Source organism: Acanthisitta chloris, unplaced genomic scaffold (genome assembly GCF_000695815.1).
Source record: "Acanthisitta chloris isolate BGI_N310 unplaced genomic scaffold, ASM69581v1 scaffold1201, whole genome shotgun sequence".
Lineage (NCBI taxonomy): Eukaryota > Metazoa > Chordata > Aves > Passeriformes > Acanthisittidae > Acanthisitta > Acanthisitta chloris.
In genome coordinates this window covers 165,499-185,627 of record NW_008657430.1, presented here as the reverse complement: position 1 = coordinate 185,627, position 20,129 = coordinate 165,499, and the positions used below count along the sequence as shown (strand labels likewise).

Sequence of the window (20,129 nt, the reverse complement as noted above, 5' to 3'; positions counted from 1 at the left end):
TCTGAACAGGTTCCTCTACACTGAGCTTAAGTAACTATTATGGCTGAGACACCTCATTTCAGCAGGCTCAAGTTCAAAAAATCCCACTCAATGCACTTTGGTATGATATGAATGCCTAGGATTGAAGGGCAGGGCCTTGGGAGAGCATCCTTTGTTAACTCTTTAGTATGTGTCTGCCCATCGAAATTAAAACATAAAAATAATCTTGAAACAGTAAGAAAAATCAAGTTAAATGTATGTTAAGAACTGAAATCTGCTTCTGCCCTTCTCAAGAAATAACACTTCTTCCCTGTAAGACATAGAGATCTGGGGCTACAAAGCAATGGATCTATAGCTCCCCTAGAGCTAACATCTGTTCTAGTCTATTTCATTATTTCTGAAATTTGGGTAAGGGCATATAAAAGAGAATTTGGTTCTGAGTTTAACTTAATTCTTTTAAATTGTAAGAATATTTAAGAGGAAAATATCACATAATTTATAAAAGGTAATGCTCAAGGGATGTTAACAAGGAGAGATGATAACGCCCTCAACCTTTGAAGGACAGAGATGAAGAGGGAGACAGTTTTTGTCTATGAGAGGTTGCCAGGAGCTGTAGTGATGGAGAAACTGCGATGAGCAATAGGAACGTGGAATCACAGAATTGTTAAGGTTGGAAAAGACCACTAAGGTCATCAAGTCCATCTGTTGAGACCATTGTTTTTAGTCATCATCAGTGTTACAAATTTCACTTTGCAGCCTTGCCGTTTGAAGGGCTTTTATTTTTCTGTCAATAGAGTCATGAAGAGCCCAGGCAATCCTCCAAAAAATGAGGAGGCCCCTCAGCATATCTAGGCAAACACAAACTTGTGGTTCATGTGGATCAACAGAAATAAACTCATGAACTGTACATATATGTGTGCATAGAATAAAAGCCCAAGAAAAATATTAGCCAGTAGCACTGAAAAACTTTGTGAAATTATTTTCTTCTGTATATCACTAATTTTCATTGAAGTCAAAGGTGCAAAAGAAGCATGAATAGTTCTGAACATTCTGGTTTTTGGTAAATCAAAACCTTATTTACAGGCTTCAGAGGTGTTTCAGTGGTCATTGTATTTGAGTGCACTGCTAAGCCTGATGTTCATATTAACAAACAGAGAATAAAAAAGAAGCTTTAGATTTGCTAATTGGAAGTTGTCATGCCTTTAATAACTTGAGTGACTAACTCAAGACACTTTCCTCTCTTGCAGGAAGATTAATGTAAACTCCCTTTTAAAGTGGTTAATCTTATCCATTGTATACACATTTTAACAGAAACAAACTAAATGTTCTCGCCATGACTTCAGATGTGCTGTAAAAGATAATCTTCCAAGACTGACAGTAATAGATTATTATCAACCAAGCAGGAAGCTCCAGGACACCTGGGTGCATATTTTAGAAGGCTTATTGAAAACCTCCCCACAGATTTAACTCCAAAAATCCATCCTCAGTACTAAAATTAATTATATGTATAGAGAGACATGTACCTATGAGATATATAATGTACAATGACGATTCTTTGATTGCCTTTATATTATAGCTGAAATGAGGTGTTTGTGTATTCCCATCAGTTGTGGTACATATTTGTTGGTCTAAGGTTTACTCTGGGCAAAACTATCCTTAAAGCAAACATTCAAGTCTGCATCTCTGAACCTATAGTTTAACCCCATGTGGTTTCAACTTCAACCTTTTAACAACAAATTATTTATGTAAACTGTCAAATCCACATAGGACAGGCAGCTGCAGAAGAAGAAACTGAAACATGTAAACCATAGTGAGAAGCATAAGGGAGAGTAGTCTTTCCCTTCCTGTATTTAGCTCAGTAAGAGTGAATTATTCATTACAATCAAGCTAAAGCTCCTCCAGTGTTGCCAGTTATCCACAAGTTTTTTGAAAATTAAAGTTCAGCATGAAGCCTCCAGAGAATTATTCTGAGTTAGTAACACCTGCAAAGAACAGAGATTTCACTGTGAGGTAAATTGCTATGTGATTGCCCACATGTCAGCAAAAATTATAATTGGGAGAAAGTGAATATTTTCTCTGTATTTAACTGGTGAGGATTTTGTTGGGTGTCATTTTACATTAAGTAGTAGAGTTATAATTTAGAATGTTTCACAGCAGCCGATCATGTTTGTTTTAACAGCAATTTTTCTTTTCTGAGAAGATTTCTGTTGCTGTCAGCTGCTATTGCAACTTTATGAAATACACATTTAGAAGCCTTTCATATTCTTAGGGAAAATTGTCAGGCTTTTAACTGTGGAATTTTCTGCCCATGATTTCTTGTGAATTTAGAAGTTGATGCTTTCCCCTACCTAGCTGTATCTCATAAATAGCAAGCTAAGTCAGGATTTTGATCTCTACATCTGTAGCATATATACACTCAGTAGCTCCCTGGACAGCCATGGAAACTACCTAAAGCATAGATTTTTGTTTCTTCCAGGTGTTTCAGAAATAGGCTCATAAATAACATGAAAAATTCAGGTGGAGCTCCTAAATCAAATTGGATATTAACATTATTATCTATTTTAAAAAGTATGGAGAAAAAACATCAAATTGCCTTGTCTCCATATTGTGCTGCATTGTTACATACTGAGGTCTTATTGTCTGCATTTTCTATGAGTCCTTTATCAATTTGCATTATATATTTGGAGCAGGATTCAGGATTCTCCCTCATGATGGTAATACAGCTCCAGCACAAAATGGACAAAGCTTGCATCATTGAAGATAGGTCTACGTGGAGAGCCTCAGCAAAAATTTCTTTTAAAAAATGTTTTCACCTGTCCTTTGAAGAGGCCCAGGCCTGGTCCACAGGCCAAGTGTCTTGGCTAGCAAGATGTAGCACGGGGCTCAGTAGGTTGCTCAGAGACTTAGTTGCTTGATTCATGCAGATTGGCATGCTAACAGAACTGGATGTGCCTTCTGCATGGGAACTGCTTGATCTCTGCCTGCTCATCTCTGGACAAATGTGCTTTTGTGGCTTGCAAAGTTATGTGACTACATTTAAATCACAATGCACAATTTACTTACATGGTTGCAGTGTCTGAGCCTTACTTACCAGCGAGCTCTTTGCACTAGAGAATATATCTTTAAATTATGCACTGAATGCTGCCAGGAACGTGTTGGTATAATCTTCTGTCCTTCCTTATTAATCTCTTGCCACCCTTCACACTTTTGTTCCTTACAGAGAAAGCTCAAGTTCATGCTTCACTGAAGTCAAACTCATAATCATAGCTGTTGTACTGTTTTGTTTTGCATGTTCATTTTTTTTTTTTTTTTGGCTCCTTTTTCCAGTTGTGACCGGAGAAAAAACACAACTGGTTAAATATTAAGGGAGGAGGAACATACCTAAGAGAGTGACAATGGTTTCATATGTGTACTTTTAGTGCAGTGAAACTTGCTTCAGTGAGTTCCTGTTATACACATTTTACAGTTACTGGAATGAAATGTCCCTGGTGCCAAAGGCAAACACATAAGAGACAGGGAACTCATAACTGCATGAATGTTTTAGACACTAATAAGTAGTGGGTGCTCCTGCTGTACATAAGAGCTGAGCTATTCTTACTACAACACAGCTACAGGCTAATATAACACAGGTTCATTTCCTTGGATCAACATGTATTAAAAAATAATTTGCTGGGCAAGATGAGGCTTTTTGGCTCAGGTAGTCCTACTGGCTGCTCCAGAGGTTGCTGAGAAGTGTAATAAAATTACAAATCCCTGCTGATTGATTAGTCTTTCTTTTCCCACAACACTTCAAAGCATTTCCCTTTTTCACTTAAGACCAGAACTGTGGGTAAGTAGCCTCCAGCACAGAATTCTCAGTGAATGTCCTTCCATGGGCTCTAGCTTCAAGCTTGTTATCCCTATGTCACTGCTCTTGGATCATCCTAGAGTTTAACTCAGCTGTTAGAGGGGCAGGGCAAGACCTGGTGTTTGGCTCAAGGCTCTAGGGAAGAGGGGAGGAAGCAGGTGTATTGTATAAGCAAAGCTTCATGTGTCAACATCCATGCACTTGTCAGAGGAATTTATCTGCTCCAGCTGTGCTGCTCAAAGAGGGAATCTTTCAGTATATATTTATCTGATGTATTATGTGTCTGAAACATTCTGTCAGTTTATTTCAGAGAATAACTTTGTACCATAGGGAATGTAATTATTAGGATGATCTAGCATCACCATAGAATACCACAGTATGAACCAAAGTACCAACTAGCAGCATCTGATTGGGCTAGGTGCCATAGAATGGGAGTTAATCCTTGTCCAAGAGAAAAGGGAATGAGCGAGAAGGTGACTGTCATTTTATAGAGAGGAAAATCAGTGCACTGAAAGAATGCATAGTGAGAAAGCCAGTGGAAGTTCAGAGGAGCAAAAGTGGAAACCTGAAAGACGTCTTGTGCTATGGCCTTATAGTCCATGCTTCAAATGGTCTATGTCCTGTGCAAACATCTATTGTTTCAAAGCTGTTCTTTTCAAAATGTGACCCTCATGTTAAAGATATCTTAAAGGAAAAATAATGGCCAAAATGGAAAGAAAGGGACTCAAGGTATGCAAAACAGATTCCCACTTGCTTGAGTTCAAAAGGTTGTTTGTTTATGTCTGTTCTGTTTCAGACATACAGCTGAATGTAGATGCTTGTCTTTGAATTATGTTATGAACCTGTCCACAATTTAGGGAAATTTGTGTACAGGAAGTCATATCTGTCTCTCAGTTTGAACTATTGTTGCAATATGAATGTTGTAAAAAACAGGAAACAAGAAAAGGAAAAAATCTGATTTTCTAGGTTGTCCTGGGGCCAAGAAGAATGAGTTCCTGACTAGTGTTTTGGATGCATTGTCCACAGATATGGTGCACGCTGTCTCTGATCCATCATTGTCTTCTAGCCGGTGGGTTTCAGATCCTTTTTGTGTGTCTTTAAAAGGATTCTGCCAGTGGTGAATGAATTGTTTGATGGCTTTGAGAAGCCTTCACAAAGGGCAAATTACCAAGAACCTATCTAAGAGAGTTTGCTTCAAAGTTACCTCTGTGGACAATGTCCACTAAACAGATGCACCTGATTAGATGAATTCTCAGCAGCATAGCTTAGAGTTTAATTGTAGCTGCTGGTACAACTGTGTCACAGTCTTTGTTCTTCTCTCAGGCTTTATTTGATGACTGTGTGCTGCCTTCCAGATTCATATTTGGCCTAGTTGCTTGCAAAATAAACCAGTGCTATTGACAGTCACAGGTAGCATTAAAAATGCATAAGTGCTGTCAAACTTTGGGCCGGCATCTGCAGGTCAGGTGCTTACCATCTGAAGAGGAGGTGGCATTTATTGTTATAACTTACCCCGTAATACAATACATTTAGGTGTTTTGTCTCTAAAAACATCCATCATGGATTGTAATTTGAGTCTAGGTATTTGGCAATACTGATTGTTGGTCAACTTCAGTTGGTTGCTTTACACGTTTAGTGCATCTGCTGCCTATGAAACTCTTTTTCTCTCTTATTTCTCTCTTCACTTTCCTTTGTTTCAGGAAATTAAAGGGGAAGGCACTGTTCTCCGAGTATGATGCTGACCACAACTTGGTTTCAAAGGGTTAGCTAAGAGCAGATTCCAACCCTTAGTGTAAAATTTAGGATACAGTTGGCCAAAGTGGAAAAAAAAGGATTCACTACAAGAAGCTAGTGTCCAAATGTAGGGAGGTTTATGTATCCAATGGTGATGTAACTGTTCTGAAATAAAACTGAGGTTTATATATCAGTATTAAGACTAAACTCTTTTTTTTTTCCTGTTTCAGGGTTTCAGAGCCTGATCCAAATCATACTCTGGAAGAGAGAGTGGTCCACTGGTATTTCAAACAGCTAGATAAAAATTCCAGTGGTGATATTGGCAAGAAAGAAATCAAGCCATTTAAGAGATTCCTAAGAAAGAAATCAAAGCCCAAAAAATGTGTGAAGAAGTTTGTGGAATACTGTGATGTGAACAATGATAAGTCCTTGTCAGTTCAAGAGTTAATGGGCTGCTTGGGAGTAACAAAAGAAGAAGGTAAAGCAGAAACAAAGAAACGCCATAGTAAGAGCCTTTTCTATCTGTCTTTTTCCCTAAATTCTTCCAAGATGCTGAAGTCTGATATTTATATACACGAGTATTATGCAAAATAAAAGAATACACCTGGCTGTAGCTAATGCAGCTGTTGCTTAGTGCAGATGGCAGGAAAGTTGCTTCTGTGTAGCCAAATCATCACTTTGCTCTAACAGAATCAAAAACTTCCCATCGAGCTTGACCACTAAATGTATTACAGTAGGAAACCTAAGAGGATATGGTAACATTAACAGTCATCAAAAAACCAATTTAATGTTATGACAGTGCTATGTTCTGAATGAGTGAAAGTATCACACCTGTGCTTTTTGGATTTCTGGAAGGAAGCACATGGTTGAGCTTTCTAATGACTTCTCAGTTCTCAAACATGGTTTAGAGATACAGTAAGGAATGCACTCATCTGCCAAACAGGTGGAACAACTGCTGATACATAGACACCTTACCTCACTGCCAAACTGGTGAAAAGAGGAGCAACTAACTAGATAGTATAGTAGTCCCTGCAGAGTTCAATCACACAATTCCTGAAAATGAGGAAGATCTAAAAAAAAATTGGAAAGGACAACACTAGATCCCCATAGTTCAAGAAGTTGTAGAACAATTAACATAGGCAAATTGTTTTATCTGATGCCTTAAATGGAAGTGAGGACAGTAAAACAAAGGTGCCACTGGTTATATTCAAGTCTAGAAAGGGAATACTGCAGAAAGACAGGAGAGCTCTAGATTTTGCTATTATAGTAAATTATATATGGCTCACATAAATAGATCTCTCAAAACAAGTATCAGTCAAATCCAGGATTTTTTTTTTCTGTGGGTTTTTTTGTGGAGCTAATAACAACACCTTGCAATTTTCACTTGGGTGATGTAGGTTATAAAATTGTGTATGTAGATGGTTGACTGTTGTTACCTTTATGCTATAAATGTGGGGAGTGAAACACTTCTGTCCTGCTGCAGCAGGCACTCCGTGGTCTCTTAATGTAGATGAAATTTGGGTCCCAAATCACTGCCTCAGGAGATAAATGAAAACAACAGCAAGACTGAAAGGAAAATCAATTTTTTTTCCTGTATGCATTGCAGAGAAAAAAACCCAAAGATCAGGATAAACTGCCTGTTTTGGGAATGAAAGTTCTAAGATGCATGGAATCATATGACATACAGATTTGGCTAAGGCCAGATTTGGCTAAGGCAAAAATTATGTCCACCCTAACTGGATTATTTTAACAGATCGTCACACACAAAAAAAAATCAATTCAATAATGAGAATATTCAACTTTGGAAAGAAAAAATATCTTACAACTTTGGCAGTGAAAAACTAATGTCATTCAGTTGTAAAAAAGTTCTAAACCAAATCATTGGGTTGCTTTACTAGAAATACATAGTTTCGAGGACAAAACAGTAAAAATTACTTTTGCTGGAATATCATTATTCTATTTTGTTTCCCCTGACTGATAATTAAAATTTCCTTTCTGATAATCCTTGCATTTGCACAAGAGAAATCAATTGCCACTTCACTGGCAGCTAGAGTTATATTGCTAGGAAAAGGTGAGACTTGGTTGCTGTACTATTTTTTGAGGTCCTGTTTTGTTCTGCTTGGTCTCAGTACAGCTTCACTGACTTGCAAACTGACATGGAAAAACCAAGAGATTTCCAGGAGCATGATTCTGCAGTAGGATCTGGACAGGCTAGATAGATAAGCTGAGCCCAATAGTATGAGGTTCAAGACCAAGTGCCAGGTCCTACACTTTGGCTGCAATAACCCCATGCAGTGGTACAGGCTGGGGGCCGAGTGATTGGAAAGTGGCCCAGTGGAGAAGGACCTCAGGGTGCTGGTTGATGGTGTCTGAACATGAGCCAGCAGTGTGCCCAGGTGGCATCCTGGCCTGTATCAGAAATAGTGTGGCCAGCAGGACTAGGGAAGTGGTCCACCAGCTGTACTCAGCACTGGTGAGGCCTCCCCTTGAGTACTGTGTCCTGTTCTGAGCCCCTCACAATAGGAAAGACATTGAGGTGGTGGAGTGAGTCCAGAGAAGGGCAACAAAGATGGTGAAGGGTCTGGAGAGTAAGTCCTATGAGGAGTGGCTGAGGGACCTGGAGTTGTTTAGCCTGGAGAAGAGAAGGCTCACCCTATACAACTGCCTGAAAGGAGGTTGTAGCCATGTGAGGGTTGGCCTCTTCTCCCAGGCATCTGGTGACAGGAGGAGAGGACATAGTCTTAAGCTGCACCGGGAATGGTTTAGGTTGGACATTGGGAGGAATTTCATCACAGAAAGTGTGATTTGACATTGGAATGGGTTGCGCAGAGAGGTGGTGGAGTCACCATCCCCAAGGTGTTTAAGGAAAGACTGGATGTAGCACTTAGTGCCATTGTCTAGTTGACATGGTGGTGTTAGGCCATAGGTTGGACTCAGTGATCTCAGAGGTCTTTTCTAACCTATTTCATTCTGTGCTTCTGTAAGATAACGAGCTCCTCCCTAGCCTCACAAGTTTGCTTGTGAAGTTGTATGGGCCAGAAGATTCATGGAGCATGTTGGGGTTTTTTTTTTCCACATTTTTAGTACATTTTGCCCGTAAGAAACTTAAAAACTCAGTGATAATCTTGTTGTTTTTCAGATTATATGTGAACAATATCTTTGGCTTGTAGAGCTCTTTCTGTGCAATATATTTAAACAAAGTGAATGCTTTCTAGACAGTTTACTTGTCCATGCTTTGTTCCCACCAGGGATAATAGACTACATTAGAGATTTAATAAGTTTGAAACACTCAGTGCTGAATAGATGCAATCTCCTAAGTAAATGTCACAGATTGACTGGCAAGAGATGTTGTCATTCAGCTTTCATATGGCTTCATGAAAGAAGAAACACCTGTACTGAGGAAAGAAAACAGTGGATGTTTCAGTGAAAGATCTGAAATATTTTTTCTCAGTGCAGTTACCCTGCTCTACAAAATATCTTTTCAGAATGAGGGCTTCGATTCCTGGGGATGCTACAGATAACTTGCAAATCATAGTTATAATGTTCTCTTTTCCCTCCTTTAGCAGCCCCTAAAACCAACACTGAGAGCACTTCATCCAGCAGGCAGGTGAGTAGTGAGGAGAGCAAGATCTCCATTTCTGCCTTGCCCAGCTGAACTTCTTGGGGGTTTAGCAGTTATCATTGCAGGTTCAAAATACATTAATCTGCCATTCTGCAGAATTGCCAGAAAAATGCAGAGCAGCACCTCAATTAACAAATTTTGACTCAAGTTCTGCCTGGGGAAAGCTGAATCAGTCAATTACAGGTGCAGAGTAAATGTGCATAATGTGCAAAGTGGATTAAGTTTACATATGGCTATTTCTAGGAATGTGTAAATTGATGTATAGGTTAGTGATAATTTGATGAGTGTAATTGAGCCCTCATGAGACTTCTGCACTCCTGAATGACAGGATTCTCATACACTTTTAAATGTGCACTGCTTCATCTTCATTTACCTTTAGCTTTAACTGAATTCTGTCAGTTTTCCTTTGTGTCACACTATAGACACAAACTTATATTGATTGACGTTGCTCTTTGTGAACAAAGCCATGCACTTCCCGTGCCCTGTGGAAATCTATACATTTCACAAACACCACTGAATTATTATGTGATGGCTTTAAACACCTTTTAAAATCTTAGTGCAGAGAAAAGAGCTGTCACAGCTTTCAAATGCTTTTGCTGACCGAGCAAAACTATGCTGAAGGTCTAGGATTTGCATCACTCTGCTAATGTACATTTAAACTAAAATTGGTTAGGTCTGCAGGTTAGGATTGCAGCAACTAAAATGTTGAGTGCCCTGATAACATAATCTGTGATTTGGTTTTGCATCAATTTTCTGGAAAGATTTGATTTTGTTTCTCCAAATGACACCAGTGTATGTCATCCATGGAGGTTTGGCTACTCAAGCTAGTCAGAGCTGCAAAAGGCACAAAAGCAGAGTTTTTAAATGAAGGAAAGGTACACTTTGAAAAGGAGGGACTCAAGTGAAAGCTCAGGTAAAGAGGTTAAAAAAGGGTTTCTCATTTGTGTGTGTCCATTTTTATAATCATTAATTCTAAAGATGCAGTTTCCTGGACAACATTGGCATACCTTGCTAGTACTTTTGCATGGTCCTGAAGGGCAGTTATTTGGATGGTCTAGGAAGAGTCACCTTCACACTATTCTTACCTCACTATAGTATTAGTTAAAGGAATTAAATTATTAATGGCCACAAAAACATCAGTGATGAATTGGTTTAAAAAATGTTCATATAAACATACTACAAGAACAGCTCAGGTTACCCTGCACATGTGAAAACAAGAATTTGGCTAGAAGTATCCCAAAACCTTAGTTGTGGTAAATGTCTTCCCATCTGTCATAAAACTAGATTAATTTGTTAGAAATTGAACCCAAAGTGAACCTCCTCATAAGACAAGAAATCATCCTCTCAATGTTGCTCCTCAATTTATTCTTTTATATTCTCTGATTTGTTTGATGTTAGGTTCACACTTCCTAAGGCAAGCTCAGCATTGGTTGTGAGTTCTTCCAGAGACCTCCTATCATGGAACATAAAGTATTTTTACAGCTAGAGAGATGTGATAAATTTCTGTTTGTTTAAACAAATGTTTGTGGTCTTAGTTTTTCAAGTTTTCCCCATAAATCACTTATGCTTTAAACAAGACAGCCTGAAAACAATTATCCTGTCGGAACTAAAAGACATTCAAAGGGGTTATTTTAATTACATAATGGCAATTACTGGCACACGTGCATTGCACTTGAAGCATGACAAGCCCTCTCCCCTTTCTCATAATATGATCTTGACTCACAGAATCTGTAATAAAATAGTTCGAGAACATCTATGTTTTATAATTTTGTCCAATAATTTTGCTCACTCAGCATCAATTATTGTAAGAGTTGCTGCTGACAAATGATAGCCTTAAATTAAGGCTGGCTCAGCAAACCATCTGTTGGCAGTTTCATACTTGAACAATACATGGCTGCAAATGCAGAAGATGGCTTTCATCACAGAAGTTCTCACTTGAAAGGAAGTTATTGGAAAGCATAGGAGCTGCTCAGAGGAAACCACCCATGTAAGAAGGCATGATCAGATTTGCACCACTCAGGAGGTGTACTCTCTAAAGCTCATTTTCTACTAGTTACTAGTTTTCTACTAGTTACAGCAGTTAGTTATATATATGCTTATGTGTGCTTCGACATGTATTCCTGAATATAGTTTTTCACATATGTGCACATCTGTATATGCACATACAAGCTTACAGAAAGAAAGCAGACGGAGAAACATAGACTGATATGCTAACTGAGTCTCAGCTGTGATTGCTGTAATGGAGGTCAAATACATACATGATGGGTCTGACAGAACTGGGGTGGTTGCCAGGTATATTTCCCTTGCTCTGCTCCACCCTGTCCAACAAACATGTACATGCACACATGCTGTCAGTGAGACCCAGAGCATCTTTTGCAACTTAGCAAAAAATTTGCAAGGAAACTTGGTCTTCATGAGATTTTGGCCAGCAGCCCATTTTTTATACATCACATGCCATAGAAAGGTATATTTGCACCAGGGACTTGCCCAGTCAGTTGCTAAAACTGTGTGTTTGACAGGTATAGATTTAAAGGGGCCACTGGTAAGATACAGTAAAGATGTTGCTTTGTTCATAGATGCTATGAAGGACTCCAGGGCAGGGATTTCTCTATTCTCCATATATGTTTTTGTAGAACACTCCTTACAATAGTGGTATGTGGACACTGCTGAAAAATAGAGATAGATGTTTATACTTGATTAATTGAAAACATAATTAATAATGCAAATTTTTCCAACTTCCTTTCAGCAGGTTTCTAAGAAGCAAGGGTGAACACCTTACTAATCCAAGGCAGATCTCTTTGACATGTGGGAGATTTCCTCACCAAAAGGCAATAAAAACAACTGTAGTATTTGCACTTTGTACTTAAAAAATGTAAATTCACTTTGTAGAAATGAAATATTTAAACAGACTTCTTTTTTTAATCTGTGAAAATGTAATGGCTAGTTTTGAAAAATTATCACATACAATGTATGTGTATTCTTTTGTTGTCTGAAATATGTAAAACATGTTGGAGATGTAAAAGTTTGCATTTAAACCATTTTTTAAAAAATAGCTTTTTGGCAAACAGTAGCATAGAAACCTGATTCTTTGTATTTTGGTTTCAATAGTATGCCTTGTTTTTCTTAATAGTGTCATTTAAGTAGAGTTATCCTGAAAAGTCTACTGTATTCTCAATTTTGTCCAAGCAGTGTTGGATGTTTCAGGTTTGCAGGACTGAGAGAATTGTGTAAATTGCTGTTTATTTGGTTTTCCAGTTTTTAACTGAACAGATTTTTCATCGGTGGCAGTATTTTATTTAATTTTGTTTTTATTGTAATTATTATGCTTTCCAAAGATCACACAATGATAATACAACCACTAATGGATTCAAAAACAGTTATTCTACTTGGGATGCCTATAGAAATATGTATCCTTTTATCCATTTTTGAGGTGCCTTCCATTATAAGTTTTGGTAGGATTTTTCTCCTGCTTGCTTTCACTTGGGTTGTAATACAGCAAACCAACAAGGAGTAAGGTGAACTATAATGTCACTTCAGTCGGGTTCAGCCTGGGCCCCAAAGCATGTTTCTATGGTCAGTGCAAAGCAGGAGCAGAGTGTATACGGGCCAGAATTGTAAATCTTACTATAAAATGACAGGGAAGAATAAGCAAAGGGTTCAGTCTTTTCTTCCCCTACACCTGGCTGCCCCCATCAACATTTTGGCTTGCCTTGAGGTCCAGTAGAGGTAAAGCTGAACAAATTATAAGCAGTTGTCATCAAGAGGGGCTACTCACATTGGCCCTGCCTGAGGCTCTTTCCTTGCTGTCTAGAAGAAGTTCTCACAAGCTTTCGTTCCTTCTCTGTCATTTTCCCTCCCAATGCTTTTTTTTTTGTGTGTGTGTGTGTCTCTGAGGGGAATAAGAACTTGTGGATGTGAATTTAGAGCAGGGGACCCAAGTAAAAAAAACTTCAGCTCCTGAGCAACTGTGAGTTACAAACAGCTGGATTGATCAATTCAGTGGTAGATGGAGTACAGCATCAAGGAGCTGACATGAGAGGGCAGGAATGTTGCAACAAACAGTGATTTCATTCTGGTTAGTTTAAATAATCTGTAGGATCTTACATGTGACTAGCTAATCATAATAGCACCCTGGCTTGACTTGTACCTGGAAAAGCTTTTTTGTGAATAAATATGTTTCATTTAAATTCCAACATATGCTGAAGTGATAGGAAACACTGTATGCAATGGAATTGTACCCCAGAAATTGTGTACTCTTAGCTTCGGAAGCAGGAGAAACCAAGATGCAGCTGTGTGTTATCTTGTATTTTTTTAAAAAAAAGTATTTGTTATTCTTTTATACTGTTAAACTTTGAATTTAATCTTCTTTATAGATTAAAGATCAGTATGTTATCAAACTATGCTGGTGATTTTTCTTCTGCAACACAGAGAGCCATGTTTGGAAGCAGATACACACAGCAATGACTTCACCGCTGCTTTGGGTTTACAAGAAACCTCATAACCTCACACTGTGTCCATCTTCTTTTCTTCCCTTGCCCCTTTATTGAATTATCTTCTAAGGTTGTTCATGCCTTAATCATACCATTGCCTTCTCAAAATAGTGACTTTGAGGCCAGATTCTTTTTATGCTGCTATCCCCATATAGTTTCATCTTGGTCTTTTGCCTCTTCTCAGCAAAGTGTGATATGGCATAGGTAGAAATGACACTTCTTCCCCTCGATGTTAAGTGTGAGCTGCTGGGCAACTTTCAACCTGACTGTAAACAACAAGGAGAGAGAGGCAGACCCTGAGAATTGTCAGCAACTGGTTAGGTGGCCACAGCGTGGTTAATAGCAGCATTTTGTAAGAAGAATCTAATTCTGTCACCACGACCTTTGGAGGCAATATAAATGTAGGCTACCAAATATTTTGCCATGTCCATGGTTTGAAATTGCAGCCTATTTAAACTGAGAGGGTGTGTGGGAAGGCAGATTTGGACTAGTCATGTGATTATATAATAAGTAGCCTTAAACACTGGTCAAAATACAAATGCTAAAGACATACTCTTACTTGTCTGGAGACTACTACAACATAGAGCCATTTAATGACTCTACAATGCTGAAACATGAAGTATTTAATCTTTGCACATACTTCTGTATCATCACTTTTAAGGTTTATTTCAATTACCACCTGGATATAAGTAGTAGTGAGTTCTCGTAGTTCCAGTTAAGAGTCCAGATCCCTAATGGTATCATACTTGAAAACTTGCTAAATTCACCTTGGGTTCCTGTATCTCCTGTATATCCATAGGATATTTAAACTCAGATAAATCTTGTTTCTTCTAGTTGTATCCAGGCATGACCTTGATACCAAAAAAGAATCCATGTGGATCGGCCCTTAGGCTCACACTACAGTGCCAGTGTTTATTTAGTTACACAGTAATTAATTAGTTCTAGTTGTGGTCCTATTCCATGTGCAGCAATTTTGTTTCAATTTTAATTCTGTTCTTACTGAAAACACAACTTATATTCTGCTTTTCATTGACCAATATTTGTTCTAGTTCCAGCTATTGCTGAACATATTTGTTTAGAGCTTTTACAAGGTTGTAAATAGAAGACTATAAAGTTAGCAAAATGTGTATGTAGTCAACGATTTGTCCAGCCTTTTGCAATGTCCATTAGTAAAACAGGCCACACAGTGAGAAATGTTCTATGTTTTGTCAACACTTTGGAAAACTTTCTCATTTTGTTCCCATCCCTAAATATAGGCCAATTTTAAAGTTCAAGTTTTACCAAAACCACTTCATCGTGTCTTCTCCCAGTCAAACAAAATGTCTAGCAGAACTGGGACCTAGATGATTGCTCTGAAAGACAGCTTTCCTTGCTAATGTCATTTCAGATATTAAAAGAATGAAAGGGACAAGACTTAAGCAATATTCACTGCATATAAATAAAAGAATACACTGTACTTTTTCTATTTGGACCAGACTTTTGCCCTTCACAAGTGCCATAAGCCAATGGAGAAAGCAGGCATTCCTAGAAAGCTGGAAGGAAAACAAAAATGTAGATTGAATCATTAAAAATATTTAAATGTGTCCAAGATTTGATAGATTTAAGTAATACTTTCCTTTTACAGTTGTAATAAAAGATAAAGGTTAAGAGGATTAATAGAGGTTAAGAAATCTTTGCTAACAAAAGTAATATTTACGCTGATGTATTTTATAACTATGTCATAGAAACTAACATGAAAGAGTCTTTAATGCAGAAAGTGAAAGGTTATTTGCTTTCATTTTGTTTAGGATGGCAAATTGGTATAATTTTGGAGTAATTGCCTTGACATTAAATGGGAACCGACTCAGTTTATTGTTGTCTGAAACATTAGAATGATTGTAGTAAATTATTGATACTGTACTCTTTGTCCCATTTAATTGTTTCAGTTCAAGTTTTGTAAGTCAAAATATGCCCTTTGTTTAAAAAGCATAAATAATACATGTAATATTTTTTTATTTAAAAGCTCATGTGGAAAGCATTCAGAACAACACATTTCTCTAGAACAACCAGTGATGGGGGTAATAGGCAGTCTATTTTTATCTAGATTAACAATAGAAATGCATGCAATATTTTGCCTTTCCTATGTCCACCTTCCATTTTTCATCATACACTTTGTCCTCTGACTCTTGTCACTGCTGGTCTATGAAGATTTTTGGAAGGGAAGGTAATGAAATGAAATGTGTATGTGAACAATCTTTTCCATAAAATAAAATCATTTGAGTCATACATCATATGATAGGTGAACAGCTGGCTCACAGATCAGGCACAACCAGTAAGTGAATGGAGTTACATCAGACTGGCAAACAGTCACTAGTGGGTTCCACAGGGCTCCATTTTAGGCCCAGTGTTCTTCAACATCTTCATAAATTACTTGGATGCAGGAGTTGATGGGATAGTAAACAAATTTCCAAATGATACAAAATCAGGAGGAGCTGTTGCCTCCCTCAAAGCCAAAGAGGCCCTGCAGAGAGACCTTGATAAATTGGAGGGTTGGGCAATCAGCAACTGTATGAAGTTTAGCAAAGGCAAGTGCCACATTTCACACCTAGAACTAGGCAACCCTGGATGTGCATACAGACTGGGGCATGAGATGCTGGAAAGCTGTGGAAAGCAACATGGGGGTCCTTGTCTATGGCAAATTGAATATGAGTCAACAGTGTGCCCTGGCAGCCAGGAGGGCCAGCCCTGTCCTGGGTTGCATCAGGCAAAGCATTGCCAACTGGTTGAGGCAGGTGATTGTCCTGCTCTACTCTGCACTGGTGTGGCTTCGCCTTGAATATTGTGTGCGGTTTTGGGCACCACAATATAATAAAGATGTTAAGTTATTGGAGAACATCCAAAGGAGGGCAACAAAGAAAGTGAAGGGCCTTGAGGGGAAGCCATATGTGGAGCAGCTGAGGTTGCTTGGTCTGTTCAGCCTGGAGAAGGAGACTGAGCAGAGACCTCATCACTGTATACAACTTCCTCACAAGGGGAAGCAAGAGGGACAGGCACTGATCTCTTTTCTCTGGTACCTAGTGACAGGACCCAAGGGAATGGCCTGAAATTGTGTCAGGGAGGCTTAGGTTAGATATTAGAAAAAGGTTCTTCATCCAGAGGAGCAGGCTCCCCCGGAAAGTGGTCACAGCACCAAGCCTGACAGAGTTCAAGAAGCATTTGAACAATGTGCTCAGGCACATGATGTGATTCTTGGGGCTGTTCTGTGCAGGACCAAGAGCTGGACTTGATGATCCTTGTGGGACCTTTTTGACTCCAAACATTTTGTGATTCTGTGAGTCTTCTTTCCCTAGTTTTCTCTTTCCTGTACATCAATCGAATGCATAAGATTGCTTGCTTCTTATCAAATGCAGAATTCTTGTTTGCACAGGCATGGAATCTGTTCTTGGCTGAATGTATGTTTTATGGAGAAAATAACTCATAAAAGAGCAGCACAATCTGTGGGATTGCAGGTGGACAGCTGCAATTTTGTATTAAGCCACAAATAACTTTATAAAGATTTAGAAAGCCCAATGTGACATGCATTTATGAAGATGCCTATATTTGTTCTAAGTAGTCAGTCAGGAAAAAATAAGGAGAAGAAAGTGGCAAATGAAGTTTCCAGTGAGACACATTGTTTAACTAAACCATGACCAACTGATTTCATGGGATTGAGGTTTTCTATGAAATTTCACTTTTAAAAGAATTTTTTGGTTTTGAGGTTATTTTTATGTTGAAACTTCCTTTTCTTCACGTAACAGGCATGAAGTGTCAACATGGAAAAGGGACATCTGGACACCAATTTTGTCCCAAGATTAGATATTGTGAAAGGTAGTAGCCTTCTTGCTCTTCCACCAACTTTTTTTTAAAAAAAACACGTATATCATAATCATATTTGCTTGAAAGAATTCAGGTTTTCAAATATTAATTTTTCATGTTTCATAGGTTTTTTTGTGTGCCTTTCTATCCCTGTATGAGGTAAAGAAATGCCACATTTTTACTTAACAGGACTGAGGTTTGATGGATTTAGCACTGTATTCACATGGAACATAAGGAAAATTGCAATGTGGGTAAGGGTATTTATATTAGTTTGTATCTATGCAGCGCAGCTGAAGCAGTATGAATTAATGACCTGCAGAAATACAGAAGGCACTATTCTAGCTTGCAAACCAAGCCTGCCACTGGACTGATTGCAAACATCCTCAAAGTTAAAATGTTCTTGCACATCTCTGTCTTTTACCAGTCATTTCACTCAAAAGCTGATGTGAGCCAAACCCCACTTTGACCACTACCCAAGGAGCATCTCTAGCTCTGTTCGTGTGCAGCTTCCCAGGTAGTCTTCCTGAATCCACAGATTGGACACAGTCTTCTGAGACCCCCAGTACCAGGGGGACCAAGACCCAGAACAAAGAACACAAGAAAAACCATGATGACGGATACTGCAAATTACAGGATATTACTCCATAGCTCATATTTTTTACCCTGGTGGGCTATGATCCATTGAAAACTCATGTCCTGTATTATCATTGACCAATCCTAATTTCCTGCTTCTTAATCCATCAAGTCCATACTCAGAGTGACAGAGCATGAGGTTTCAACCAAGTGGAAGTCAATGTGAGTTTCAGCTTAAGGGCATGTGGGAACTACTGTGGCACCTCAACAGATGCATGTGCTCAGTTAGCTCTCACATACCAATTCTTTCTTCTCAGCACCTTATGATGGAGCAGTGTCTCCATAGTGCTCTGCAGATGGGAGGTGTGCTTCTCTTGGTCTGTAGTGTATTTCTTTGTGTTGAATGCTCAGCATGGAGGGAGGAAGCTTGTTCTCTAGGTGTCTTTCACTTTTATCCCAGGAACTTGAATTGTATAATTGCTGCTTTGTAGAGGTTTCAAGAAATATTTCAAAACACAAAATATATGAAGGAAGAAGTGCTGAAGTAGAAAAAGAAAGAATATGAAATTTAAAAAGGCTAATAGAGAGGAAATAAAAAATGAAGCAGAGGAATAAAGAGTGAAATGAAAGGAAGATGGAGAGACCACAGGGGAACTGAGGAAGGTGGTGAGAGCTCTGTGCTAAAGCCATGTGTGGGAATGAAGAAAGAGCGGACAAAGACACAGAACAAGTAAGGAAGAAGAGGTAGCAGGTAGAAATGGGAGGACAATGTAAAAGGGGTGGAATGGAAACAAAGCAAGGATAGAAATTGTAAAGGCAGAAGAAAATAGAATGGTCAGTAAGGCTTCCACAAAGAGGAAAAGTCTGAGAGGCCCATGATAGAAAGAGTACAGAAAAGATATGGGTGAAAAAGAGATGGAAAATTTCCTCTTCTGGGGTGCAGAATCTCTCTCACACAGCATTTATCCCACACAGCATCACTTTCTGACTGGTCCATCCTGCCCTTGGATTGTTTTCCTGTCCATGCATAAGGTCTGAATTTGGTCCTCCGTATCCCAGTGGCTCCAGCACTTTGTTCCAAAAGACATTTTTTTTCATGGCCTATCCCAAGGCTCCCTTTAGATCCAGGAAGTCTGAGCAACATTCAATAAAAATGTGAAAGCAGAAACCAGCATATTTCTAAATTAAGAGCAGATTTGAGCAGGATGAGGAAATCTGAGCCACAACAAAGATATATTTCCTTTTGTATTTCTTATTCAGTAAAGATGTAAGCAAAGTGTAATTAGATTTTTTTGTTTAGTTTTTTTACTTCATTTATTGTACCAATAGATCCTCTACAGGCTTGGTTGATACCCTACAGTTTAACATTTTCTTACATCAACACATTGATGACAAAGGATTACAAGAGAGTGCTGGCATCTTATTGTCTTTTTTTTTTTTTTGTGGTTGCCTTTATGTTCACTCTTGGGGTGTCTAAAAACTAATTATATAAATAATTTGCAAAATCTTTCATCTTTAATCTAAAGGCTTGTGTGTGAGAGAGAAACAAAGAAACAGAGTGCAAGAAAGATGCTCAAGAAAACTTGGAGCCCATAGAAAATATCACAGGTGCAGATTAGAAGTATTTTCAAGGTGCCAAATGTTTTCATGACCTGATCATGAGAAGTTTGACTTCATTATCCTTGAATAGCCACTTGGAAAATGACTTGGAAAATAGCTAATGACAAGTAATGTCTCACACTTCAGATTTTCAATAGTGCAGTGGAGAAGGTAAAGAAACAAGTTCATCACATGCTGTCCTAAAGCAAATAGCAAATCCACATAGGCTAGAATGGCTCTACGGAGAGGCTGGGAAGGGGCTTCACCTGGCCACACCTGGGAAAGAGGGAGAGAGACAGCTACATGCTTGGAGGAGGATGGGGGAGAGGACCAGGTGAAGAGGAGGATGCTGCCCCTGAGCGTGGCCAGACAACCTGTCTTACAACCAGCACCTGCTGCACCACTTAAAGCCCAGAGACTTTTAACTGTCCAGAACCTATGTCCTGGCAGT

General features: G+C 38.6%; 1 protein-coding gene across 1 annotated transcript in view; it reads left to right on the top strand.

Annotated features, from left to right (window-relative positions):
* Positions 1–12,639, top strand: part of SMOC2 (SPARC related modular calcium binding 2) — a gene marked incomplete at its 5' end in the record, with an annotated part of 76,388 nt that extends 63,749 nt beyond the window's left edge. The window contains 4 exons of the mRNA XM_009084689.1: positions 4,793–4,895; positions 5,791–6,065; positions 9,124–9,167; positions 11,929–12,639. Coding sequence (XP_009082937.1) covers positions 4,793–4,895; positions 5,791–6,065; positions 9,124–9,167; positions 11,929–11,952 — 446 coding nt within the window. The remainder of the gene's footprint in view (positions 1–4,792; positions 4,896–5,790; positions 6,066–9,123; positions 9,168–11,928) is intronic.
* Positions 12,640–20,129: the final 7,490 nt, after the last annotated feature.